The 24,425-nt window shown below is 41.0% G+C and overlaps 2 protein-coding genes across 2 annotated transcripts in view; one reads left to right on the forward strand and one right to left on the reverse strand.

The window, feature by feature from the left end:
* STX6 (syntaxin 6) overlaps positions 1 to 24,425 on the forward strand; it is a 45,214-nt gene that overhangs the window by 11,356 nt on the left and 9,433 nt on the right. Inside the window, exons 2-7 of the mRNA XM_033428214.2 lie at positions 5,636 to 5,805; positions 6,950 to 7,044; positions 15,364 to 15,426; positions 18,589 to 18,714; positions 19,946 to 20,052; positions 23,996 to 24,090. Of these exons, the coding sequence (XP_033284105.1) occupies positions 5,636 to 5,805; positions 6,950 to 7,044; positions 15,364 to 15,426; positions 18,589 to 18,714; positions 19,946 to 20,052; positions 23,996 to 24,090 (656 nt within the window). The remainder of the gene's footprint in view (positions 1 to 5,635; positions 5,806 to 6,949; positions 7,045 to 15,363; positions 15,427 to 18,588; positions 18,715 to 19,945; positions 20,053 to 23,995; positions 24,091 to 24,425) is intronic.
* LOC125961647 (uncharacterized) overlaps positions 2,415 to 24,425 on the reverse strand; it is a 37,593-nt gene continuing 15,582 nt past the window's right edge. The window contains exon 2 of the mRNA XM_049700440.1: positions 2,415 to 2,515. The gene's annotated coding sequence lies outside the window, so the exon portion shown is untranslated. The remainder of the gene's footprint in view (positions 2,516 to 24,425) is intronic.

Below are 24,425 nucleotides of genomic sequence, written 5' to 3' on the forward strand. Positions count from 1 at the left end.
GAAGCATCTGCAACAGATATAGGAGCAGAACATCTGCTTGACTGTTGTAGGAGATAGCCATCTCTCTCCTTCAGTGGACTGAAAGATTTCTCTGGGTCAGGAGCTAAACCTGTAATTCCGTGGAAAGCAATTAGCAAGTTTTTGGTGAAATGGTGTCAGACATGATACCCAAAGCTGTCTGTGAGCAGATTATTATTTACCAAGAAGATTGCTAAACTGAAGAGCTCCAAAAATTCGAGGTATACATGATCCCTCATAGAAAGTTGTGAGTGTCAGACTTTAATCATTCCCATTACGCACTTGGAAGAAAAACCTGAAAAGAGCTGCACCTAACTCTACAGGAAACAGAGGCAATATCTTGTGATTTTGACCTTTCTGGAGAGCACAGATGAAAGTGGATCACTGTTGACTAAGGAGTCGGCAGCTGCAGCGCTGCCCACAGCATGTTCACATGGGCTCACTGTGTGGTGAGCACTAACTATGGAGTAGGTGATGCTGGGCATGCCTGTGTGGGAAGTGCCTAACTAGCCAATTCATGCAGAAACAACTCCCTTACCTTTCCTGGGAAAGTAGGTGAAGAAAATTCCACCAGCTCTTCTCTGCTGAAACCCTCACAAATATCAAACAGCTGTCGTGGTTATATACTCCTCTGTCCTATTCATCTGTTTCCTTGGAATGACAGGTGATTCTAAATATTTAGTCCCAGATATTTACAAATAGTTCTGAATTGAGCAGGTTATCTCACTAGGTAGGGTCTTGTACATTATTACATTGTGTCTTGTATTTCTTGAAACTATTCAGAAATTCTAAGTTCTTTGGTATATTCTGGTTACCATTAATATTTGGCTTAAAAATGGGTTTTGTCTGTGACACACGTTTTCTCTTCATTCATGCCTTCTTTTTCAGGGTAATGCTATGCTGAGTTGATATTGGAAGAAGAAAAATTGGGAGATGTTTTAAACTTTGAGGGACCCCGTTAGTTGCTTTTAAGATAGGATTCCTTGACACACTGCGTGTTCTGGCTTTTCAACATCTGAACCATTCCTGACAGTTCCCACCTTTGTGATCCCTTAAAACGTGTCTTAGGAATGTAAACTAAGACTACTTTGATTTTCTCATGTCTGTGCTATTACATGAAAACTAAAAATGAAACCTCTTTGAAAAATAAGAGATTGAGAGTGGAATAAGCCAGGTCACTGGCCAGGCCTGTTGGGTTTTGAATGTCGTCCTGGGAATGCTTTGCAGCATTTTTCTAATTCCTGCCATTTCTTTCATTTCTTCTTTAGGACATGCACAAGTTCTTGCATGCTTAAGGACTCCTTGATTTCACTCTGTGCTGCAAGAATTGAGTCTACCCACCTGCCCCTCCTCCCCCTCAAGTCTGAAAGTGTGGCCCTTGGATCCCAAGGGGGTCTCAATATCCTTTCATAGAAGAGCCCCTCAGCTTAAACTGCTTTTCATGATACTACTCAGATGTTATTTGCTTTTTTCCATCATGTTGACAATAACACTGATGGTGCAAACTGCTGGTGCCTTAGCCTAAATCAAGGCAGTGGCACCAAACTGTACTAGTAGCCATTGTATTCCTCCCTCACAGTGAAAAGAAAAATGAGAATCATATTCCTTCAAGAATGTTCTTCATGAAACAGTTAAAAAAAAAAATTTATCAAATCTTGAGTCCCAAGAACACCTTTCCTCATTTTTTTAAAAGTTATAATTTACCTACAGTAAAATTGACCCTTTTTAGTGTATACTTCTGTGAAATTTGACAAATGTGTATGGTCAGTAGCGACCACCTCCACAAATAAATTTCAGGACAGATCCATCACCCCTAAAAGTTTCTGTGTCCCCCTTCCCCCATGCCCAGCATCTGGCAACTACTGATCTATTTTCTGTCCCTATAGTTCTGCCTTCTCCAGAATGTTACAGAAATGAAATCATACATTGTGTGGCCTTCTAACTTCTCACATTTTGCATAATGCATTTGAGATTTGTCCATATTGTTGCGTGTATTTGTGGTTTGTTTCTTTTTATTGCTGAGTAGTATTCCATTGTTCAGATGTACCACAGTTTTCCATTCCTTAGTTGAAGGACATTCGGGTTCTTTTCAATTTTTGGCTGTTACGACTAAAGCTACTATGAGAATTTGCAGGTTGTTGTATGAACCTGTGTGTTTTTGTATCACCTTGAAGTGGGGTTGTTGGGTCATAATGGTAAGTGTATGTTTTGTATGTTTTTTTGTTTTTGTTTTTTATAAATTTATTTTATTTTTGGCTGCGTTGGGTCTTCGTTGCTGTGCGCGGGCCTTCTCCAGTAGCTGCAAGCAGGGGCTACTCTTTGTTGCTGTGTGTGGGCTTCTTACCGCGGTGGCTTCTCTTGTTGTGGAGCACAGGCTCTAGGTGTGTGGGCTTCAGTAGTTGTGGCTCACGGGCTCTAGAGCACAGGCTCAGTAGCTGTGGCGCACGGGCTTAGTTGCTCCACGGCACGTGGGATCTTCCCGGACCAGGGCTTGAACCTGTGTGCCCTGCACTGGCAGGAGGATTCTTAACCACTGCACCACCAGGGAAGCCCCTGTATGTTTAATTTTAAGAAACAGCCACACTGTTTTCCAAAGTAGCTGTACAGTTTTGCATTTCCACCAGTAATGAATGAGAGTTCCAGTTACTTCACCACCTGGTCAGCACTTGGCATTGTCAATTGGTTGGTTAGTTGTGTGAAGCCATTCTGAGTTTGTAGTGGTATCTCATTGTGGATTTACTTTGCATTTTTCTGATGACTAATGATATTAGGCATCTTTTCATGTGCTAGTTGTCATTTGTATGTCGTCTCTAGTGAAGTGACTGTTCAGATCTTTTGTCCATTTTTAAATTGAATTTTCTTAAGTTTTGAGAGTTTTTTAAAAAAAAATATATTGTAGATACAAGTCATTAATCAGACATGTAATGCACAAATGTTTTCTCCCAGCCTTAGTACACATTTTAATACTGTGGGACGAAATGAGAGAGTGCATGAAACACTTTGGCTGTATTGTGAGCTAAGATGGTGACTCCAGGGAAAGCACTTCTGTGATCCAGCTGTGAGCTGAAATAGCTCGTTTTTTCCTCCGTAGAATCTTATTTTTTCTTAAAAGAATGACTTGCAAACTGGTTATTGAGATTTGCATATGTTCACAAATCTCAAAATTATCTTGAGATTTTCTCAAAAATGAATGAGGTGAACCTGTCACTTCTCAGAAAACAACTGACAGTATTTTTGTGGATGATGAAATTAGAGCCTTTTTTTAAAAAATAGAATTCTGGAAAGCTCATATCAACTGCTATCATCTTACAGATTCCCAGTAGTTAAGTTTTTCTGATGGAATTGGTGGTGATATTATTATATGATTTTGGATATTGTATAATGAAATGAGTCAGCATTTGGAAGATATTTGATGCTCAGTAAACTAATACTTTACAAATGACCAGTACGTGATGCTGTAAAATCATATGTGGGTAGAACATCCCTTCACAATACAAGATGGAGCAGTGGGTTGTAATGTATGAGAATATACAACGTCTTTGGTACAGTTTCAGCTTCCACGTTGCAGCTAACCTTTAAGAAACTGCCACTTGTTGAGTTTTTGTATTGTGTCAAGAAAGAATATCCACAATTATCTGAAAAGACTGTTAAAATACTCCTCCCTTTTCCAACTACCTATCTGTACGAGGCTGGATTTCCATAATATACTTCAACCAAAACGTATGTCAACAGACTGAATGTAGAAGCAGATGTGAGAATCCACCTGTCTACTGTTAAACCAGATATTAAAGAGATTTGCAAAAATGTGAATCAGTGCCACTCTTCTTACTAAATATTGTTGTTTTAGAAATTTTTGGCGAAAACATTAACATATCATAATTTCATCATTATGTTTGATTAATTGCTAAATATTTTTAAATATCTGTTTGAATTTCTAATACAGTGAGTGGCAATAGATAGAGTCCACATTAATCTGAGTTCTTTGGAGTCTTCAGTAATTTTGAAAAGCGCAAAAGAGTCCTGAGACCAAAAAAGTTTATGGATCACTGCTTAAGAGTTTAATTCCGGCATCCTAGTTGTCTACTGGTGTGGAGAACGTGGTATACCCTAGCCTGAGGCTTCTAGTTCTCGAAAAGGAATTCAGATTTCCTTTACAGAACTGATAATTTTCATATCCTTTAGAATGAGATATCATTTTAGATACCTTTTTAACTCTGTCTTCTGTTGTCATAGAGGACATTCAACACTTACAAATAAACCAAGTACTTCATATTATGGCAAAATGTATACCTCTTTCTTTACCAAATCAGCCAGAAACCTCAGTATAGAGTAAAAATAGCAGATTGACATCTCACTTACTTAGTCCTTCTTCTTTTTGTCTCAATAGAGTTTCTCTTTGGCGCTAAAAGCATAAGACTGATGTGAGAGGAAAAATGAGGGGACTTGCCTAACCCGTGAACTGGTTATGAACATAACCTTGGTAGATTCATTGTTGGCCGCGTAGCTCAGTGATTTATTCAGCTAGTCCCAATGGCTGTATTCTCTATTTAACATTCAGCTTTTTAGCTCTCATCAGTATTCACAGTCCAAGATTTTGTAAGTCACCTTTCTTCATGTTGTTAGTGCTGTCTCCTCTGGTACTTGAAATGTCAGAGGGAATAGGATGCGTGCAATTTCTGTTTTAAAGCAATAGGTAACGAACACACTGATTGAACACCCAGAAGAACTGGTTAAGAAATCATAGAAGGATCAAAACAGATCTCTTAGTTTAGGAGCATGAAGGTTATAATCTTTGTACACAAGAGACCATGATTATAAAATGAGTCCTTTATGGCTTTTATATGTGGTAGTGTTAGATTATAATATTTAAATGGTGGATACTGGCCCAATGGCAGGGGCAGGCGAGGAGTTTTTAAGACCTTGTGACTGTATCTAATCTAAAAGCAAAATAGGCCGTCGCTCTTAATGGCCTAGTCTCACTCCCTAAACATGAAGCACACGAATCTGCTGTACAGAGTTGCTTAATCCAGGAAAGTAGATAAATTTAAAGCTAATAATGTTTAGGAATCTTCTAATGAGATGTTGGATTTTAAAATGTCTCAGATTAAAATAGTTGCCTTCTAAAAGACTAGCTGTGTAAGAGTAACCTTTCCTTCTATCCTTTTTTACCCCTCTTCCACACGAACCTCCCCAGGAAAAGGAAAGTTGTTTTAGAACCTTTTCTTCTGAATATAAATTACTTCACTCCAACTGGCAACATGTGTGAATGTTAACGGCCCTTTAGTTAATTTATATTATAGCTTCTTAGACTACTTTTAAGGACAGTCCGTTAGAAAAATTAAATTTTGTCCTTCACAAACAGACTTGGTAATTATAGCTGCTTAAGTAGAGGCTGTTTTATTTTGAAATGAGCTGAGAATATAATACTCAGCCTATTATTTTAAAGTTTTGAACTTTGATATTTGTCCATGAAGAGCCTTCTGTAACGACTTAAAAACACTTTGGGGAATGGTGGTTGCTGAGGATGGTGTCTGATCGTAAAGGTTCACCTAAGTCTTATAAGTTGCTCGTGGAACATGCTGTCTCATATCTCTCCTTTCCCTTCACCTGAATACAGAGAGGTACAGAAAGCAGTCAACACTGCACAGGGATTGTTTCAGAGATGGACAGAGCTCCTCCAGGACCCATCCACAGCCACGAGGGAAGAAATCGACTGGACCACCAACGAGCTGAGAAACAACCTCCGGAGCATAGAATGGGATCTAGAGGACCTTGACGAAACCATCAATATCCTTTTCTGCAGTGTCTGTGCCACATGAGGCAAGCAGACAGATGGACAAGTTTCATCTAGATGTCTCAAGTACATAGATTAGATATTGCCTTTTATCGTTGATTGATGTTGCCCTTATTCGTACCATGACGCACTTAAAATCGTTGACCAGTAATCTAAGGTAGAGTAGTCAAATCCTGCAACGTGAAGGTGGCATAGTGCAGTGATTTTGAGCTTGGACCCTGGAGTCAGACTGGATGTGGAGTCCATAATTTCTATTAATCACAATGACCCCGGGGCACCTTTTAAATTATTAAAAGACAAATGTGTTCTCTAAAACTAGTGGAAGAAAATATGTGAGGGAGTGGGATCAAAAGCACAGTTACAGGGAGATATGTCTTCCCTCGAGGTAGGAGGGATGAGAAAAAGATTGGGGGAGATAGAGAAATTGTGAGATAAGAGGACAAAAGTTTTAATAGATATTCGTCATTCAGCAGTAGTTATTGAGTGTGCTATGTGCTGGACATTTTGTTAGTTACTGAGATTGGATTGATAAGCAAAACTATACCAGCCCTTGTAGAATTTACGGTGGGAGTATAGAGGGACTTGGGGGCGGGAGAAACAGACATTAGTCAAATATTGACACAAGTGTATACTTGCAGATGATAAGAGATAAGTACAGAGAGCCATGTGAGTGACACGGGGCAGCAGAACCAAGCTGGGGCTGAGGAGAGCAGGAAAGCTTCACAAAAGAAGCCTGGATCTCTAGGTTAAGAAGCAGAGTTAGCTTCTTGACAGAAGTGGAATGAGTTGGAATGGCAAATGAAAACACCTTGCTGTTTCCCAGGACAAAAGCTGTCCTGGGAAAGGTGATCTGGAGTCAAAAAACGTGCTGGCAGGCATCTGGAAGAGCCCAGCTCAGCTGTGGTCAGACACCCATGGGTTTGCAGTGAACCCAGGCAGGTCATCTCTGCCTCAGGGCACAAGGATCCTCATCTGGCTGTGGGCAGAGAAAGTTTGAGAATGATTAGTGCCAAGTTGACTATGTGTTCAGAAACGCTGGGCCAGATTTTATTGCTGTGAGAGATTCTGTGGTTTCACATGATGTTGGTTGTTAGGTTTTCGATGATGAAATTGCTTTACCTTGACTTTTTGACCCACGCATAGTCGAAGCAAATCCTAGGAAATTCAACCTCGATGCAACCGAATTGAGTATAAGAAAAGCTTTCATCACAAGTACTCGGCAAGTCGTCAGGGTAAGGGATGTGATCTTACTGTGTAATTTGTGCAAGAAATAGCCAGACTTCTCTGAACTCTTCCCTTTAATTTAAACTAATAGGTCAACTCTGAAACTCCTTTTTAATATGAATTAAATGCCAGTTTTCTACATATTTCTCTGATTGAAAAGAAATCTGTTTTTAGTATCGGTCAGCCTTTTTTCTCAGAGCAAAAATGAGCGAGTAGGCTGCTGGCTTTGGGAAGGTTACTGTAATCTTCCTGTCCATACCTCTCATTCCTCCAAAGCAGTTATCTTTTTTCCTCTTTACTTCTTAGTATACTGTATTTCTAGACAAAAAGAAGAACTGCTATTGTAGAAACCATTTGCTTTCCTGATTGATTGGTAATCCCTTTGCATTGTGAAGGGTACTCTTACTGGGTTTGGATGGCGGCCTCTTCCACCATCTGAATTGCTTCTGGAACTCTTGCAACCCATTTACTGACATTTCCATATACAACGGCTTGACAGCCTTTCGGGAGTTATCCAGAGCAAGTAAGCATCTATCAGCGTGTAAAAAATCAGTCCAAGGGAACAAATCTGCAGTCTCAAATTATTTAGATAATAACCTATTATTAAAAAAACCTAAGAGAAAATAGCATTTAAGTGAAATCTTGTATCGTTAAGATATGTTTGTATTTTGAAACTATATGGCTAAGCCAGTTGATTAGCATAACTAGATGTAGGAGAACCACCTGTCTTTAACATATGTACTAGAAAGCAGCTTCCTTGAATAAAAAGACTTGGGATCATACCAGTGCTAACATATGGCTTTTTAAGAGTCATCTTAGGCGGGAACCTTGGTGTGTGCTTGCCAAAGACTCCATGTCATGTGATTTCCTTTTGAAATTATTTCAGATGGTAGGTTATCACTGCACTTTAAATATTCTTGTTCCTTTACTCATTAGTTGCCTTTCTGTATCCATGTACCTAAATTGTTTAGAAATAAACCCACATTGTAATGGGGGCAGTAACCTTTTTGGACCTAGGTGCCCCATCTATACGATGAACATTTGGATTAGACGCTCCTAGTCTCTAGCCAGTTCAGAGGCTATTCTGATAAGGAAGCCCTGTTGTTGGGTGATGTATTTTTTTGGTAAGGTAAATAATTTCCCAACTCCTTATTTTATAAATGTAGTATGTGCTTTTTAAATTTTTTGTGATAGATTTTTCTGAAAATGACTTCTGTAGATGTTGGTATTTAAATGGTGCCTTGCAGTGAAGCGTATATTCTTGACTTTAACCATTATATTTGTTTTTCTGCAAGGTAGTACTTGTAAATTCTGCAAATTGAAATTCAGAGGTCAACATAGTAAAAGTTAAGTGAGTTGGTATAATTGGAAGTATAATCCAAAGTTCATTTTATAATAATTGAAAAGCTTTTTAAAGTACGTTCTTTGAAAGAAGTATTCTAAATCAAGTCCATACTTCATAATGTTGCAGTCCTTTTATAGTTGAGATCTAAACTGTACTCAACTGTGTGACCCAACTGAATGTTTTAGAGTTTTTAATCATTCTTCTAATTTATGACTCCTTTTTGAAAGCTGTTACTATTTGCTGGTGATGGGTTAATAGTACCTAACTGAGTTTTTGCTCATCTGATTTTAATAAATTCTAATTGAGGTTTTGTAGAAGAGAAGTGGTAATTGATGCTAACTTGATTTTTTTTAAAAACATTGTGTTGATTCAATATTATTGCATTCAGCTGAACAGTATTTGTATCCAGAACTCTCTGGGTTCCACTTGGAGGACACTGATATTGTGGGATCAGAGAGTTAGCAATTTGGGGAAATGAAACACAAGACCAAGCCCAGATTAGGAATTTGTACATCACAAGTTTATGTAAGCTCCTGTTACTATTATCAGTGGGTTTTCATTTAGTTGCTTAAAGGAATACCTTTTGATCCACAGTGTATGCCAATTGTGCTTTCTCCGTCTTAGGGCATTATACATCTGTTGTTGCTGTTCTACCTGAAGAACTAAATCTTTCTCTTGTGTTTGTTCTCAATTAACGTCCACTGTTTTTGCTTTTTAATAAGTTACTTTTGTTTATCTTCTCAATGTCCACTGTGTTTTAATAAGTCATTTTTGTTTAAAAAGTTTTGTATATGTTTTTCAAAACGTCTTTTAAGTTCGTACAGTTTTTATTAAGTTTTGCTGGCAGTTTTTACTAAAGAAAGCAAAACATTCTTGTTTTTGTTTATATAACCTTGGTATTTTTGAGGTCATCATTTTTACATTTGTGGAGTCACGTATACATCAGAGTTTTCGCTTGTGAGATGTTCGTGTTATGGAAATCTATTGCAGAAGTGACGTGGGGTTAATTTAGTAGTGAAAGGTTTTGCAGTGAATGGCAGAACAGTGAGAGAGGTGAGGAGACCTGAGTTCTAGGCTCAGCTGAGACCTTAATACATTTTCAGCGTGGCAAGTCATTTAGCCTCTCTGGATCTCAGTTTTATCAATTAAATGATCCTCACTAACATTCTCCAACTTTGTTTAAACTTTCAAAGGCAGTCAGAACTATAGCACCGCCTCCCCAAAATCCAACCTCTTAAAACCCAAGAATTGTTGGTAGTCAGTTATAAGTCAAGATAGAAATGGCTTTGGTTAATCAAAAAGGGTGAGTCATACTCTGTGGTTACAAATGACACTGGGATGGGACTCCTCTGAGTGGGAAGCACTGGGATTTACAGTGTGCCGTTCACTCAGCTTGGAAGATGGCATAAAATGGGAACAGGAGCATAAACAACCGGGACCGTTGTTGTTCTTTTGGCAGGTGAGCCATTTTTTATCGATGCTAACTGCTGTCTTGACTGCTTGTTCTAAACTTCTTGTATTAGAAAGAAGATGAGGAAATTCCCTGGCGGTCCAGTGGTTAGGACTCCACGCTGTCACTGCCAAGGGCCCGGGTTCGATCCCTGGTCGGGGAACTACCCACAAGCTGCACAGTGTGGCCAAAACAACAACAAATAACTGTTTTTTTTTTTAAAAAAAAAGATGAGTAATTATGTTTTTGGCATGACAGGTGGTTAAAAAATGCTCAAAACTGTTTAGTGACATAGTTTAAAATTCCATATCCTAATAAGAAGGTAATCTGTGGTATGGTGTCTGGCAACTTTTACACTACATAAAAAAAGTACCATCCTGAAAGTGAAGGCCATAGCTCTTTACCATCTGCCATGGCCCCAAACAGGATGCGTACCACACAGCTGTTGAGTTCACTGACCATCAGAGCTAACATATACCCCCACACACATATTTTATTAAACAGAAAATTTTTAAACTGGAACTTTAAACCGTGTATTTCATTAAAGTAACGCGTGCTCATTCAAAGAAAATTAGAAAAATTTTACAAGAGGAAAAAATAGAAAAACCTAAACTCAAAATAAGAAACGTAAACACAAAACTTTGTTGTGTTTTTTTTAATTTTTATTTTTGTTGTGTTTTTTACGTAGTTGTGATCATACTATTATGCAGTCATAAGCATTTTTTATTTTAATTTTTAAAATTAAAAGTAATTCATACTATTTTTAAAATGCAGATAATTTTGATTAAGAAAGGTGAAATGTCCCTCCATTCTGTAATTCCACTCCCTAAAAAAAAAAAATCACAATTTTAAGTATTTTTTCTAGCCATTTTGTAGACATTGAAGTACACTTTTAAAAGAAATGACATTAGTCTGTAATTTTTTTCTATGAAAAAATATTGTGGACATAGTCTTATGTCAGTACAGATATATCTAGACCAGTGCTGTCCAATAGAAATACTAAAATGCAAGCTATCTTTAATTTTCTAGTAGTCATATTTTAAAAGTAAAAAGAAACAGTGAATTTAATGTATTTTTTAACTTAGTATATCCAGAAGATTATTATTTAAACATATAATCAATATAAAAGTAATAGAGATTTTTTGTTAAATTTTTAAAACTTTTTTTTACTAAAACTTCTAAGTCTGGCATATATTTTACGCTTAAGGATATGTCAATTCAGAAGTGAACTTTTCATTGGGGATACTTCATCGCCTTTAGAGTTTATAATACAGTTGAAGAGGTTGATTTGCACACCATGTATTTTCCAGACATGTGAAAGTTTTCCAGTAATTGAATTTAAATCCAAATTAATTAAAATTAAATAAAATTAAAAATTTAATTCCTCAGTTACACTGACTTCATTTCATGATCTCAATACGTAACCGTAATTGGCTAATAGTTATTGGATAGAGTAGATTTAGATTATCCTTTTTAATGGTTGCATACTTTATCAGTCCCCACAATGACCCTATAAAATATTATACAGAAGAAACAGGCACTTAGAAAAATTGAGTAATTTGCACAACTTTGCATAGTTACTAAAAAGCGTAACTAAGCTTGAACCCAGGTCTTTGACATGAAAGACTATGCTCTCAACCTCTTCTCTAACCTGGTTCTATTATGATCTGTTTGATCATTGACCCTATTGGTAGATATTAGGTGGTTGTTAATTTTTGGCAATTGTAAATCATACTTCAGGAACCATCTTTGTGAGCATACCCTGAATATTTAAGTACTAAAAAGTTCAATGAAAATGCACATTTAAAACATTGGTTAATATTTTCAAAGTATCTTGCAAAGAGACCTTATCAATGATATTTCTAAAAGCAGAGTGCAGATTCCGTGTTCCTTAATACCTATATCAACACTAAGTAGTGTTCATCTTTTTCATCTTTCCCAATCTAACTGGGAAAAATATCTCTTAACTTGCACTTCTTTGATTATTAATGGGTTAGTGCATCTTTTCATGTTTGATCATTTGTGTTTTTCTGTGAATTGTCTGTTCACCGAACTCTTTCTAAGTGTAACAGTCTAGTGCACGATATTACATTGTGTATAGGTTTACCGTAAGTTACTATTCCCTTGTTTGGATATGATGCTTATTTCTACTTTTCTTTCATATTGTAAATAACACTGCAGTTTACATCTTTGCATATCTGTTTCAGTTTATATTTTCTATCATTTCCTTAAAATAAGTCCTATTAGAATTACTGGGTCAAGGCAGTGGATATTTGTTACAAATATCAAAGCTCTTAATGCAAAATGCCAAATTTATTTTCAAAGGGTTGGTCTAGTTTACCGTCCAGCCATTGTTCAAGAGCAGTAGTTTTCTTTTAAACATTTTTATTAAGTTATAATAGTACAGAAAAGTGCATGCACCCCAAATATACAGTTTAAAGAGTTTATAAACTGATCCCAACCATGGAAGCAGACCCAGAAGCATTCCAGAGCATTCCCAGCACCCCCCAGAAGCCCCCTTGTGTGCTTTTACAGTCATTACTGCCCCCCTCACTGTCCTACCTTCTAACAGCAAAAGCACATTCTACAGACAGTGTTCAAAGTTCAACTGGAACTTCAAAGTCACTTTTTCCATACATGTGGGCTGATATTTTTATTATGCAAGTAATGTTCATTATTTTTTAAAAGGCTACTGTAAAATGTATTAAATGCATTTAAAAAAAGCATATATTATCCCACCAGTGAACAATTCAGATATTTGCTTTGTGTAGTTATTTATATATATTAAATAAATGGGATTGTACTATTCATATTGTTTGAATATCAGAATATCATCTTAAACTCCAATTTAATTGATAATTAGAAAAGGAATCCTGCAGTCCAGGAGATAACAGCATAATGGTCTCCTTTGAAGGCTTCTAGAATTTGTGGGGATCGAAGCTTCTCGAACAGTTTCTTACCTGGGAGACTTGTTAAACTGTTCCTTAGAGTCTGACTTAGTAGGGCTGGGTGGGGTCCAGGGACCCGCATTTTTAACAGCACCTCAGGTGACTGACTCAGGTAGATCTCAAACATTTAAGAAACATGGCTTATATCACTAAGTTTCCCTTGTTTTAAATGTACCAATACCTCCATTTTTATGGTGAATACTTTTTTTACTAAGTAAATTTTTCTCAGTTTCTGTGGGTGGCTTTCTTATATATATATATATATATAATTTTTTTTTTCTTTTGAGGTTTGTGAACAGATAAAATTTAGAATTTATGGGTCAGCTGGACCCCAGGTAGAGCACCCTCAGAAATCCAGTGGGTGAACGACACCCTACTTGCCCAGTGTCATTTCCAAGGGCTCACATACCCTCTTGTTGAAGGCCTCCAACGTCAGGGCACTTGTTCCTAGAGGCACCTTTCCCATCGTGGGCAGTACTTTAATGTGTGGCAGTAAGATGATCTCTTTACTTCTGCTTTGCTTAATTGCCAACATTTTTCCCACAGAATAACCAAAGTGATCTTTTAAAACATGAACCAGAATACTCCATGGCCCTGCTCAAAATATTTTAGGGGCTTTCCATTGCCTTAGAGCAGGGGCCTGCAGTCTCTGGCCTATGAGATCTAAGAATGGTTTTACCTTTTTTAAAGGGTGGTTAAAAAAAAAAAATCTGACAAAGGCTGAATATTTAATATCTACTCCTTTACAGAAGAAGTTTGCCAACCACTGCCTCGGAATAAAATCTAAGCAGCCTGAAGGCCCTGCGTGTTTTGGCCAGACGTGTCTTACATCCTCCCTCCGACACCCAGCACACAGTGGCTCCTTCAGACAATCGGGCCTTCCTTCTCAAAAGCTAAAGCATTGAGCCTTTCCTGCCTCCAGGCTTTTGTGCTTGCTGTTTCCTCTGCCTGGAATTCTCTGCCCTTGCTCTTTCTGTGGTGGGCTCATTCTCGGCCCTCAGGTCTCGATCAAGTGTCACCCCCATCTTTCTAAAGTGGCGTTCACCCACTGGATTTCAGCCCCGTTGACTCCCTTCCTTCCCCAAATGCACGTCATCCTGTTGAAGTGTGTGTGTGACTGCTGTTTGCCTCTTGTCCACCATGATGTGAACTCCGTCAGGCAAGGACACTGTCTGTATCGTCACTGCTGTGCTCTGGCACACGCTGGGCATCAGTCGGTATTTGCTGAGCGAGGGATCAGGCAGTTTGAAGGTTGCAGCAAGGTGGTTGTCATTCAGACTTCTCATAGTAGGAATCCGGAAAGCTGTGGCACTGTCTCATCTACCATTCACTTGTCGTGGGTCTTGGAAGAAGTTTTTTAAAGCCTAATACTTCAACATTTGCACCTCTAAAATAGCCTACTTGCCAACAGGAAATTATAAAGTATTTTGGCATCCTTTTTTTTTTTCAAGAAAAATTGTATTATAATAATCATGTACTCAGCTGAAATTATTTTAAAGTATATTGGGTTGTAGTTAAATATGATGCAAATGGCTCATATTTAATAAAGTGTTTTATTTTTAAAATTTTTGGCTGCATTGGGTCTTTGTTGCTGCACGCGGGCTTTCTCTAGTCGCAGTGAGCGGGGACTACTCTTCGTTGTGGTGCGCGGGCTTCTCATTGTGGTGGCTTCTCTTGTTGTGGAGCATGGGCTCTAGGCACACAGCTTCAGTAGTTGCGGCACACAGCTTCAGTAGTTGTGGCACATGGGCTCGGTAGTTGTGGCTCACGGGTTCTAGAGCGCAGGTTCAGTAGTTGTGGCACTCGGGCTTAGTTGCTCCGTGGCATGTGGGATCTTCCTGGACCAGGGCTCGAACCTGTGTCCCCTGTATTGGCAGGTGGATTCTTAACCACTGCACCACCAGGGAATCCCCAAGTGTTTTTAGATTAAGTAATTCATTTTTCTTTGCATACAAAATTATTTTTGATACCACTCTGGAAAATACTGGTGTTAGAAATAGTCTATACTTCACATGAACGCAACTCAAATAAAATACGTTACCTGTTTATCACTATTTGAAAATATTCTCTGGCATGTAATGGTAAATATACTTTATCATAAAGTGCATGGTTTTTTTTACATGTATTATACTTAAAGATGCTAGCCCTTGAACACAGCTTTTGTTTGTATACCTCAGGGTTGCCATTTACTGGCTATGTGACCTTGAGAAAGTATCTTAGTCTTTCTAGATCTTAGTGTCCTCAATTGTAAAATGAAGGTAATACCAGCTTCACAGGGGCATTGTGGAAAGTCAGTGATCATATGTGTACATGTTTAACAGTGTTTCCGGCCTATGGTAGGTACCCAGGAAGTACTTTCTCTTTCCTCATATTTAAATTTAGTATCCAGGTTACTTCTTTTTAAGGGCATGTCCTTCTCTTTATTTCCTTTATTTTTGAGACTGAAAATAGAAGTCAAAGAATGCTGTATTTTTGTTTAAAAATTAATAATAAATTATGCATATTTTGCTAGTGTGCAAAATATTAACCATGATTTTGTTTAAGGATGTTCATTTGTTTTCTGGTGTTCTATTTATCTCATTAGGACATGAAGGATCAGATGTCAACTTCATCTGTGCAGGCATTAGCTGAAAGGAAAAATAGACAGGTGGGTAAATGTCAGAATATACAGTATCAATCAAAGAAAATACAGAGATATTTGGAATTTAAAAATTCTGACTTCGTGTATCATGTATTCAGGCAGAAGACCTTGTGCGCTGAGCCCGTAGTGATGCTGGCAGGCAGCCTCGCCTCCGCTCCCCTCCCTCACACCCTCTGGTTTCCTCCTCTGGGCTCCGGTTGCACCCTCTGCGTACCTTAGAGCCTTTGCTCCAGGCCATTTATTCTGCACCTGTTGCGCGTATTCCGTATGCCAGGCGCTCTGTTAAGAGCTGTAATTGCTTACTTTCTCTGCTGGACCTCAAGCTCCTTTGTGAGTTAGGAGGGATGGTGTCATGGTCTTTTTTCTTTTTTTTTATTCTTTTTATTTCTAGCTGCTATTACATTGCCTATGCATAGAACTCACTAGACATTTAATGATTGAAATTTTATGTAAAGCATTTGAGGAAACTTAAATGTGTGTTAATTTAATGTGTGTTAAATCTTTCACCATTTTAAGTATCTTTTGTTTTTTTGATGTGAGGTCCAGTTTTTATAAGTTATTACAAATAAATTATGAAACCTAATTTCAGAAACCAAAGCCCAGATATTGACACATCAAAAATAAAAGCTACAAGAGACCCAGTCCTTGAATTTATTAGACTGTTAACTCAAGAAATCAGCTCGGCATTTTTTTTTTTCAGTACACGGGCCTCTTACTGCTGTGGCCTCTCCCGTTGCAGAGCACAGGCTCCAGATGCGCAGGCTCAGCGGCCATGGCTCATGGGCCTAGCCGCTCCGTGGCATGTGGGATCTTCCCGGACCGGGGCACGAACCCGTGTCCCCTGCATCGGCAGGCGGACTCTCAACCACTGCGCCACCAGGGAAGCCCAGCTCGGCATTTTTAACTAACTAGGAATCAGTAGTTTATGATGTAAATGCTCACTTTATACCTGTAGGTGTTTCTTGACCCACTTAATTTTGAAAACAAGTATTATAAAAGCTTGAAAAGGGGAGAGGACTCTCTAAATACCACCTAACTTAATCCTGTTTCCTTTCCCTGCATCTCATTTTCCAAGTCATTGTTTTTTTCTTCCCATTTACCCTCCTTGCTCTTCTCAGTGCAGCTAGGAAAGCCATTAGCTAGCCATCCCGTCTGGCACTAACTCTTAAGAGAAGCTAGTGAACGGCCGCAGGCTGGCCAAGTTTTGGAGTCCCCTTTTCGTTTCTGCTTCAGCTTACAGAAGTTGAGTGACAGTTACCTGAAGTATCAGTAGGTTCGACAGTGAATAGTAACACCTATCCTCTATTACTTCTATTTGTATTTTTATTCCCTAGATAGTATATTTAAACTAACATAAATAAGTAAAATGTGTGTTTATACGTAGCCTTTCCAAGTATGGCTGGGAATTTTGTTTTGGGCGGTGAGTAAAATGTCTCCGAGTCACAGGGTTTCCAGGAAAAGCGGGGCCAGGGTTCTCTAAGCACTCACACAGGCACAGTCCACCTCGAGTCTTCATCTAGCACCAGGCGCTCCTTGCTTAGCCAGGACCTCCTGCTCTGGCACCTACACACAGGCTGGTCCTTGGTGCTCCGGGCCCTCTATCTTCTTTCCCACTAAGCAGACTCCTGGGGGTCAGACTGAGGAGATCTAAACTGCCTCACAATAAAGCACAGATGACTCTTAGCCGCATGACGTATGTCCACCCAAGAGTGGACCATAGGTAAGCTAGAAAAAATAGCCCTGACTGTGACCCCGGGAGCTCCAGTTCTCTGCCCACAGCCTAATGATGCACTGTAGCCCTTCTCTGACCTTGAAAAAATTATCACTAGGCCCCAGTATCCTCCATAGAGTCCTTAGAGCCTTCGCATCAGAACGAGCAGGACCTTTGAAATCTTGACAGCCCTGCAACCAGTTTGGAGCAGAGCCATCCCCAAAAAGCCTTGGGTCTGCCTTATACCAGAGACAGTTACCATCCAGACTCTTGACTGAGACCCTGGGCTGCTGGAAGCTCTCAGGCCTCCGGATTTTCTTCTCATAACTGCCTCAGAACCATCCTGAGCTTCCTTGAACTTAGCCTCAGGTGTGGCCATTTGACTGAATTCACATCTGAAAGTCAGGTGAGGCTAATGTCAACATTGAGGGGCTATGGGAGGGCTTTTCAGACAGAACTAAGTAGTCAGGTAGGCTTTTAACAGTTCCAGAGCTAAAAAGTACCTGGAGAGAAGATCTGACAGCTCTTCAAGGAAGAAGAATCCTATTCGCCAGCGTCTTCCGATTCTTTGTGCAGGGCTGGTTTGAGCAGTACTTTGGCCAAGTCAGAAAGGCTTGTGGGCATTCCAGGCAGGGCCAGCTCACATTGCTGGCTGGCCTCTTCAAGGAAGGAAGACATTCCCAAACTTATCCTTTTCTGGCTACAAACTTCCTCAAATTCACACTGAGAAACCTGACCCTGGCATCTGGGGGCCCAGGTCGAGAACTGACTTCAGGGCCAACGCTTGCCTGGGTCATCAGGGTCACGCACCCGCTGTGACTGTGCTGCCTGGTGAAGCAACCCCCAGTTCTGTCTGGGAAACCTGCAGCCTTTTAGTTCACCTGAAGGGCATTGGGATTTATCTGTGGGTTACATTGAATACACATTGATGGTTCTTGCGCCTTCTGTGTGTGAGGGGCTGTGACTTAGCTGCTTGTCATTTTAGGGAACGCTTTCCTCCCCCCTCCCAAAAACCAAAACTTCCCTGGGTCATACTTAAATAGAAAGGACTCTAGCTGTCTGGAATCAGTTAGACTAGAACCTACAACAGGTCTCTGGTGAACTTCCAAGGGTGCTAGGAAGAGCTGGCCCACAGAAACCAAGTGCCTTTAGATCCACAAAGCAGTACACAGATGGGTGTTTGTTGATTTCAAGTTGACACTTATTGGCATTTTAATGGGACAGAGCCCATTTGTGAGTCCCGTTGGGAGAGCTTGGAAATAGAGAGTACCCTTCCCGGCATTCCTTAAATTGTACCCCACAGGCACTACCCTACACCACTACATAAAAGGCTGACCCCAGGGAGGCCAGCTTATGAGCACTGGGAGAAATCTTTGTATCATGGTGATGGGGTATTTGTTCAGAGATAGTAATGGTTTGTTTCTTCTGCCCTGCTGCCCCCTGCCCCACTCTCACAGGCCCTGCTAGGAGACAGTGGCGGACAGAACTGGAGCACTGGAACGATGGATAAATATGGGCGCCTTGACCGGGAGCTCCAGTTGGCCAATTCCCATTTCATCGAGGAGCAACAGGCACAGCAGCAGGTACCTGAGAACCACCAGCCAAGCACAGGGAGGTGGGAGGCCAGGTACCTCCCTCCCCGCTCCTCTGCCACCCCGGGGGGCTTGACAGGCAGGATGGACCAGAGCTCGCCCTGCAGCTGCCTGAGTCTACCTGTGTGATGATTGCATATAGAAAGGCTGTTTAAAACGTCCTTCAGAGCATGACAGTTTCCAGAGAACCAATCTTGATTAGATTTCTTAGGACAAGCAGACCAGACACCCGAAACTGACAGAGGAGGCCATTGATTTAAAAACACAGCAGCCTCTTCCCCAGCCTCCACTTCTGTGCTGGGCTTTTTGTTCATTTCAACAAAGGCACTTCGAGAAAAATTCAGTCCTTGTTTTTTCATTGAAATTTTTGGTTCCATTATATATAAAAATGATTGCTTTGGTGGAGGTTAAGGGGTAGAAGGAAAGTGAGGTTGATTACACTTGTATTGTTGCTTTTGATATGTAGTTGTATTAATAAAAGGAAGCTAATAATAAAGTATCTGGGGATTTGAGGATTATCTATCCATCAAAACTACTGGTTCTTGAATACTGTGTTTTATATATTCAATGTAGGTTATGTGTTCTTTTGTTCTTCTTCTATTAGCACGTCTGTTTAACCATTTGTCTACTTACATTGCTATTAACCAAGCACACTTTTTTTTTTTAATAAAAAGGCGACTACAACACAGTTAAAAGTAACTATGGCTCTGAAGTTGTCTGCTTGCTGTCACAGAGCCTCCTCTAGTTGTCCTTGAGGAGGGAGCAAAGGACTCTGTGTGCGTAGTTTTTCCACATCTAGAGATCTGCCAGACTTTCTCTTGTAGTTAAGCTGTGGCCGGCTGTTGCTGATTGAGACCTTGACCCTGGCAGCGGGCTTCCTCTTCCCAAGCGTCCCCATGTGTCTGTGGTCACTGCACAGGTGCTTTCGGCCATTGTCTGTCCCTTGCTGGACTTCAGCCAACCAGGGTAAATCTCTCTGGGTGGTTTCAAGCCCCGCTGACTGCTCACAAGCTGGATCAGCAGGGGAGATCAGTAGCTTTACAACCCAGCCTTTTGAGCAGCGTGTTCTCCGAGGCAACGGTCTGGTCCTTTGATTTCTGGGCTTTGCTTCTGAATGTGAATTGTCCCGAGTTGGCAAGGAAGCTAGCAGCTGCTAGAGTGCTGGGCTTGGAACCAGGTAAGATGGATTTTAATTGCTGATTTCCCATTTCTCTGGCACCAGCTGATCGTGGAACAGCAGGATGAGCAGTTGGAGCTGGTCTCTGGCAGCATCGGGGTGCTGAAGAACATGTCCCAGCGCATCGGAGGGGAGCTGGAGGAGCAGGCAGTGTGAGTACCGAGATGCCCCTCTTGCCGCAGAGAAATGGCGGGAAAAGCCGTCTTAAGGACCCGTAAAGAGCCTGACAGTTACATGGCTAGTAAAACCAAAAGCTATTTTGCTTATAGCTGCATCTTTATTCTGTTTCACAGAATGGCCTCTCCAAAAGAAGCGAATCTGTCAGATACAATTTTCAACAGGGTTTAGGCAAAGTTATTAACATTTTTAAACACCTGCAAAAACAGGAACAAATTCCTCCAAACAGGTATTTGAAGTATTGTTGTGAATGGGAATGTGAAACTGATACGGCTGTGTAAGCTCTGTGGAGATTTTTGTCCCAAAGAGGATAGGACACGGGCTAACTTAACATCCCATGCCTCTCCCACTACATTCAACTGGACTTTCTGCTCTGTATCTTTAATTTTAATTTTATGGGGAAAAAAGTATCAATTTAATTCCAACTGATAAAAAATTCTTCCCCCACAAAAAGAAAAAGAAGAAAACGCAAGAAAATATAACTGGACTTGTTTTTCCTTAAGAACAATCTCTTTGTGCACTCCTGAAGTATGACACCAAAAACAGCATTCTTAAATGCTACCATATATATGTAATACCTTTACCATTTCACAAATACCTTTTCTGAAAAAAATAATCGTTCCACTAGGATATTTCAGAAACTCTCCTACCTCGATTTTGTGTTCAACGTTATGGATTCATTCATTACAAATTCAAATTGGGCATCTTGTTCTACTGGAAGGCCCCTGGGTATCCACAGAGGAGCCCAGAGAATAGACAGTGTCCCTGCCATCAGAGTTTACTGGTCACTGGATGGAACAGATGTTGCATAAATGGTGCAAGTCGTTAAGTGATGACAGAAGTGGAGGGCTAGGCTACCGCGGTAGGGGATGCGTGGTGCCTTGAGGGCCCTAATAGCCTGAACTGCAGACCTGACTCAGTCTAAAGTCCCTGAGAAGAGAAGAGAGGTTTAACTGGGACCAGAAGGATGAGTAGAAGGTAGCCAGGTGGGGTGAGACTGGGTGGGAGAAGCGGGGGAGAGGGGAGGGCCTACCGGAAGGAAGAAAGAGCCCTGTGACGATTTCAGGGTGAAAAAGTGCACAGAACAGAGAGGTTTAGTGTGTCTAGAGCATGGGGATTGAGAGGGAGGTTGCAGAAGTGAAGTCAGGGAGGCAGAGAACAGATCAGGGAAGGCCCTAGAAGCCATGTTAAGGAGTTCGGACTTTTTATTCAAAGGGCAGTGGGAAACACAGCCCCAGCGAAGGTTGTGTTAGTAATGCCGTGGTCAGGTTTATGTTTTGGGGGAAGCCCATCGTTCTGTGGTTTAGATGATGAACCACGGTGGAAAAGACTGGAAGCAGGGAGACCAGGTCGGAAGCTGGCGGAATAAGAATCTAGGCATGCAGTTTAATTTGTCTAAAATGCATTCTTACCCTCAAATGTATTGTGGGGATGGGAAAGGACGAATTACTTGAGCAGTTTCCCTGGTTGGGTAGAGGTAGAGCCTGGCAGACTTCTGGTTACAGATGGTGAACTGAACACAACCTCTTATCTCTGCTTTTTCTCTAAAGTCCACTAGAACAGGAACAGAGGGAATTTTTTTTTTTTTGGCGCACACGGGCCTCTCGCTGCTGTGGCCTCTCCCGTTGCGGAGCACAGGCTCCGGACGCGCAGGCTCAGTGGCCATGGCTCACGGGCCCAGCCGCTCCGTGGCGTGTGGGATCCTCCCAGACCGGGGCACAAACCCGTGCAGACTCTCAACCACTGAGCCACCAGGGAAGCCCAGGAATTTTTTTTTAACGGCATAAAATCTATGGGGACATAGAGCTTGGAATAAGAAGCAATGACCTTTACATTTTAGATACTGCAAAATAGATGAATGGTTACTGACTCAACAGACCTGAGAAAGCCCAATCTTCGGCTAGCCAGAGGGGAGAGCCAAGGAGCGGTGTGATTCATGCCCCAAACCCCCGAGCTGGGAGAGGAGCGTTTCCTCACTTATGATAGTGTAAACCCTGAATGTTGACCTTATCAAACTGTGACCCAGTTATATTGGAAGGAAGGAAGGGGCAAGAGAAGTGGGAAGGATGCTGATGTGGGGTATGGAATGGGAGGAGGGCCAAGCCCTAGCTTTTCATTGTGCGGAGTCAGCAGGGTCGGGATACTGAGGTGCCAGCGTGTAGCTTCAAAAACTGGAGAAAAAGCACCGAGAGAACAGTGCGAGGGGCTGAAAGCAGTGGCCCTCGGGGATGCGAGACAGCTGTGTTTTTTTATAAGAGGCCTTGTAGGTCTGTTTAGCTCTACAAACCGTGTATGTGTATAACTCTAATAAAAATAGTAAGTAAATTAAAAGGAAAAAACATGGGTCTTGGACTTAGACCTCTGCTGTCCAGTACAATAGCCACCAGCCATCAAGTACTTGAAATGTGGCCAGTCTGAACTGAGAAGGGCCCTAAGCGTAAATGCATACCAGATTCTGAAGACTTAGTATGAATAAAATGTAAAATTACATGTCAGAATGATAATTTTTAGGTATATTGGGCTAAATAGGTCGTTAAAATTAATTCCCCCCCCCCTTTTAATGTGGCTACTAAAAAATATTAAGCGGCATATGTGACTCACATTGTATTTCTTTTGGACAGCGCTGAGTTAGTTGGAGCTGGGCTAGAAACTTGGTTAGTGGGTGGTTAGTGGGTGTACTTGGGCTGGAGGTTGGATGACTTACCCATTTTTGTCTTCAGTAAGAAAAGTAGCTCAGCATTTGGCCCTGCCCGGATAGGTCTGCCAGCTGCAGGGCCCAGGTGCTACCAGGATCTAAAATGAGCAACAAATGTTTTAATTTGAAAATTCAGGTAAGGGACAAAGGCTTGTTTATTTAGTTGTCAACATGGAGTTTATTTAATGATTGACTTAATGAGGAGTTGGTTGCCGGAATCCTGCAGGGCTCTCAGGTGCCTCATGTGGGCACAGCCCAAGACCAGTAGTTCTAGCTGCCCTTGATGCTGCCAGGGGAATAAAGCGTGGTTAATAAGCCCGCCGGTGCTAATTGGTGTGTCACGTTCCAGCCTCAGGATAATCACATATTAATCTTAAGTTGAAAAGTCTGGAATGCTTAGTAATTTATGAAATTAAACACCGTTGGTATAAGTATTTTGGTGTCTTCTTTCCCACCTGCACCTTGGACAGCAACCAGTGTGAGCTTGTCCTCTGTGGGTGTAGATGAGGTGCACACACTGTCAGGAACTCAGCCCTGAGGCCGCCAGCTTTATGCTAAAGCACAGGGTGCCTTAAAGGAGGTGCTGCTTATTTGATCAAAGTGTATTTCTTAACTCACACTGCTGTAAAGTGCTTTGTGTATGACAGGAACCCTGGCAGGGAAGCTGCGCTGATAGGATTGCCCCATTTTACAGATAAGCAAACAGGGTCCCTTGTCCAAGGAAGCAAGTGGCAAAGCCTGGTTGTCTGGCTTCACACCGCGTTCTTTCTGCTACACTGCACTGCTGCTGAGTTTGTATTATTGTATGGTCAGGTCCACACTGGCCTTGTCTGCAATTCTGAAATCTAGAAAGCTCTAAAAAATTCAAAATTAAAAAAAATTTTTCAGCAAACTCATGTTACAGAAAAACCTAACCTGAACTGACTGCAGCTATGACTCCTCATAGTTTTCTTTGCAGAAATAGTAACTTGTGTGTTTGATTATGGGGACTGTCCCAGACCCTGCTGGGGTCTTGGCTAATACACAGTGTATGTAATTTACTACTTCTTTAAATTTCCAAAGTTCTGAAATCAAAAACATACCTTGTCCTAAGGATAAAAGACTGGGGGCTTGACCCCAACATTGCCTGTTCGACGTTTGCTAAAACTGAGGCCCGGATCCATGGCCAGTGTATCTGGAGACTGTGCTGACCAGCTGCCTCCTGCGTCTGCTTGTCTTTCTAGTATGTTGGATGATTTCTCTCACGAGTTGGAGAGCACTCAGTCTCGGCTGGACAATGTGATGAAGAAACTTGCAAAAGTATCTCACATGACCAGTGGTATGTATGCGCTTTTAAGCTCGAGAATTCTTACTAAATTCTAGAGACACAGTCTAGGGGGTCTCTCACAGGTGTGCCCATTCAGATCCCTTTCCTCTGGCACATTTTTCTCATGCTTTGGGGTCAGAGAGTAGGAGACCAGCACGCACGGGCTTTGTCTCCTGCTCGTGGCCTTCACCTGGGAAGTGCCTTTGTGGTCCGCACCGTGCAAGGCTGATGGTGTCGGATGACGTTCCTTCTGGTGGAGTAACTTCCTTTACAATTACAAAATCCTTCCTTTTTTTTTCCTATTTCCTTGCCAAAATAGGGAATTCATTTTAAAACAGTAATTAAGA

The sequence above is a fragment of the Orcinus orca genome, chromosome 1 (genome assembly GCF_937001465.1).
Source record: "Orcinus orca chromosome 1, mOrcOrc1.1, whole genome shotgun sequence".
Lineage (NCBI taxonomy): Eukaryota > Metazoa > Chordata > Mammalia > Artiodactyla > Delphinidae > Orcinus > Orcinus orca.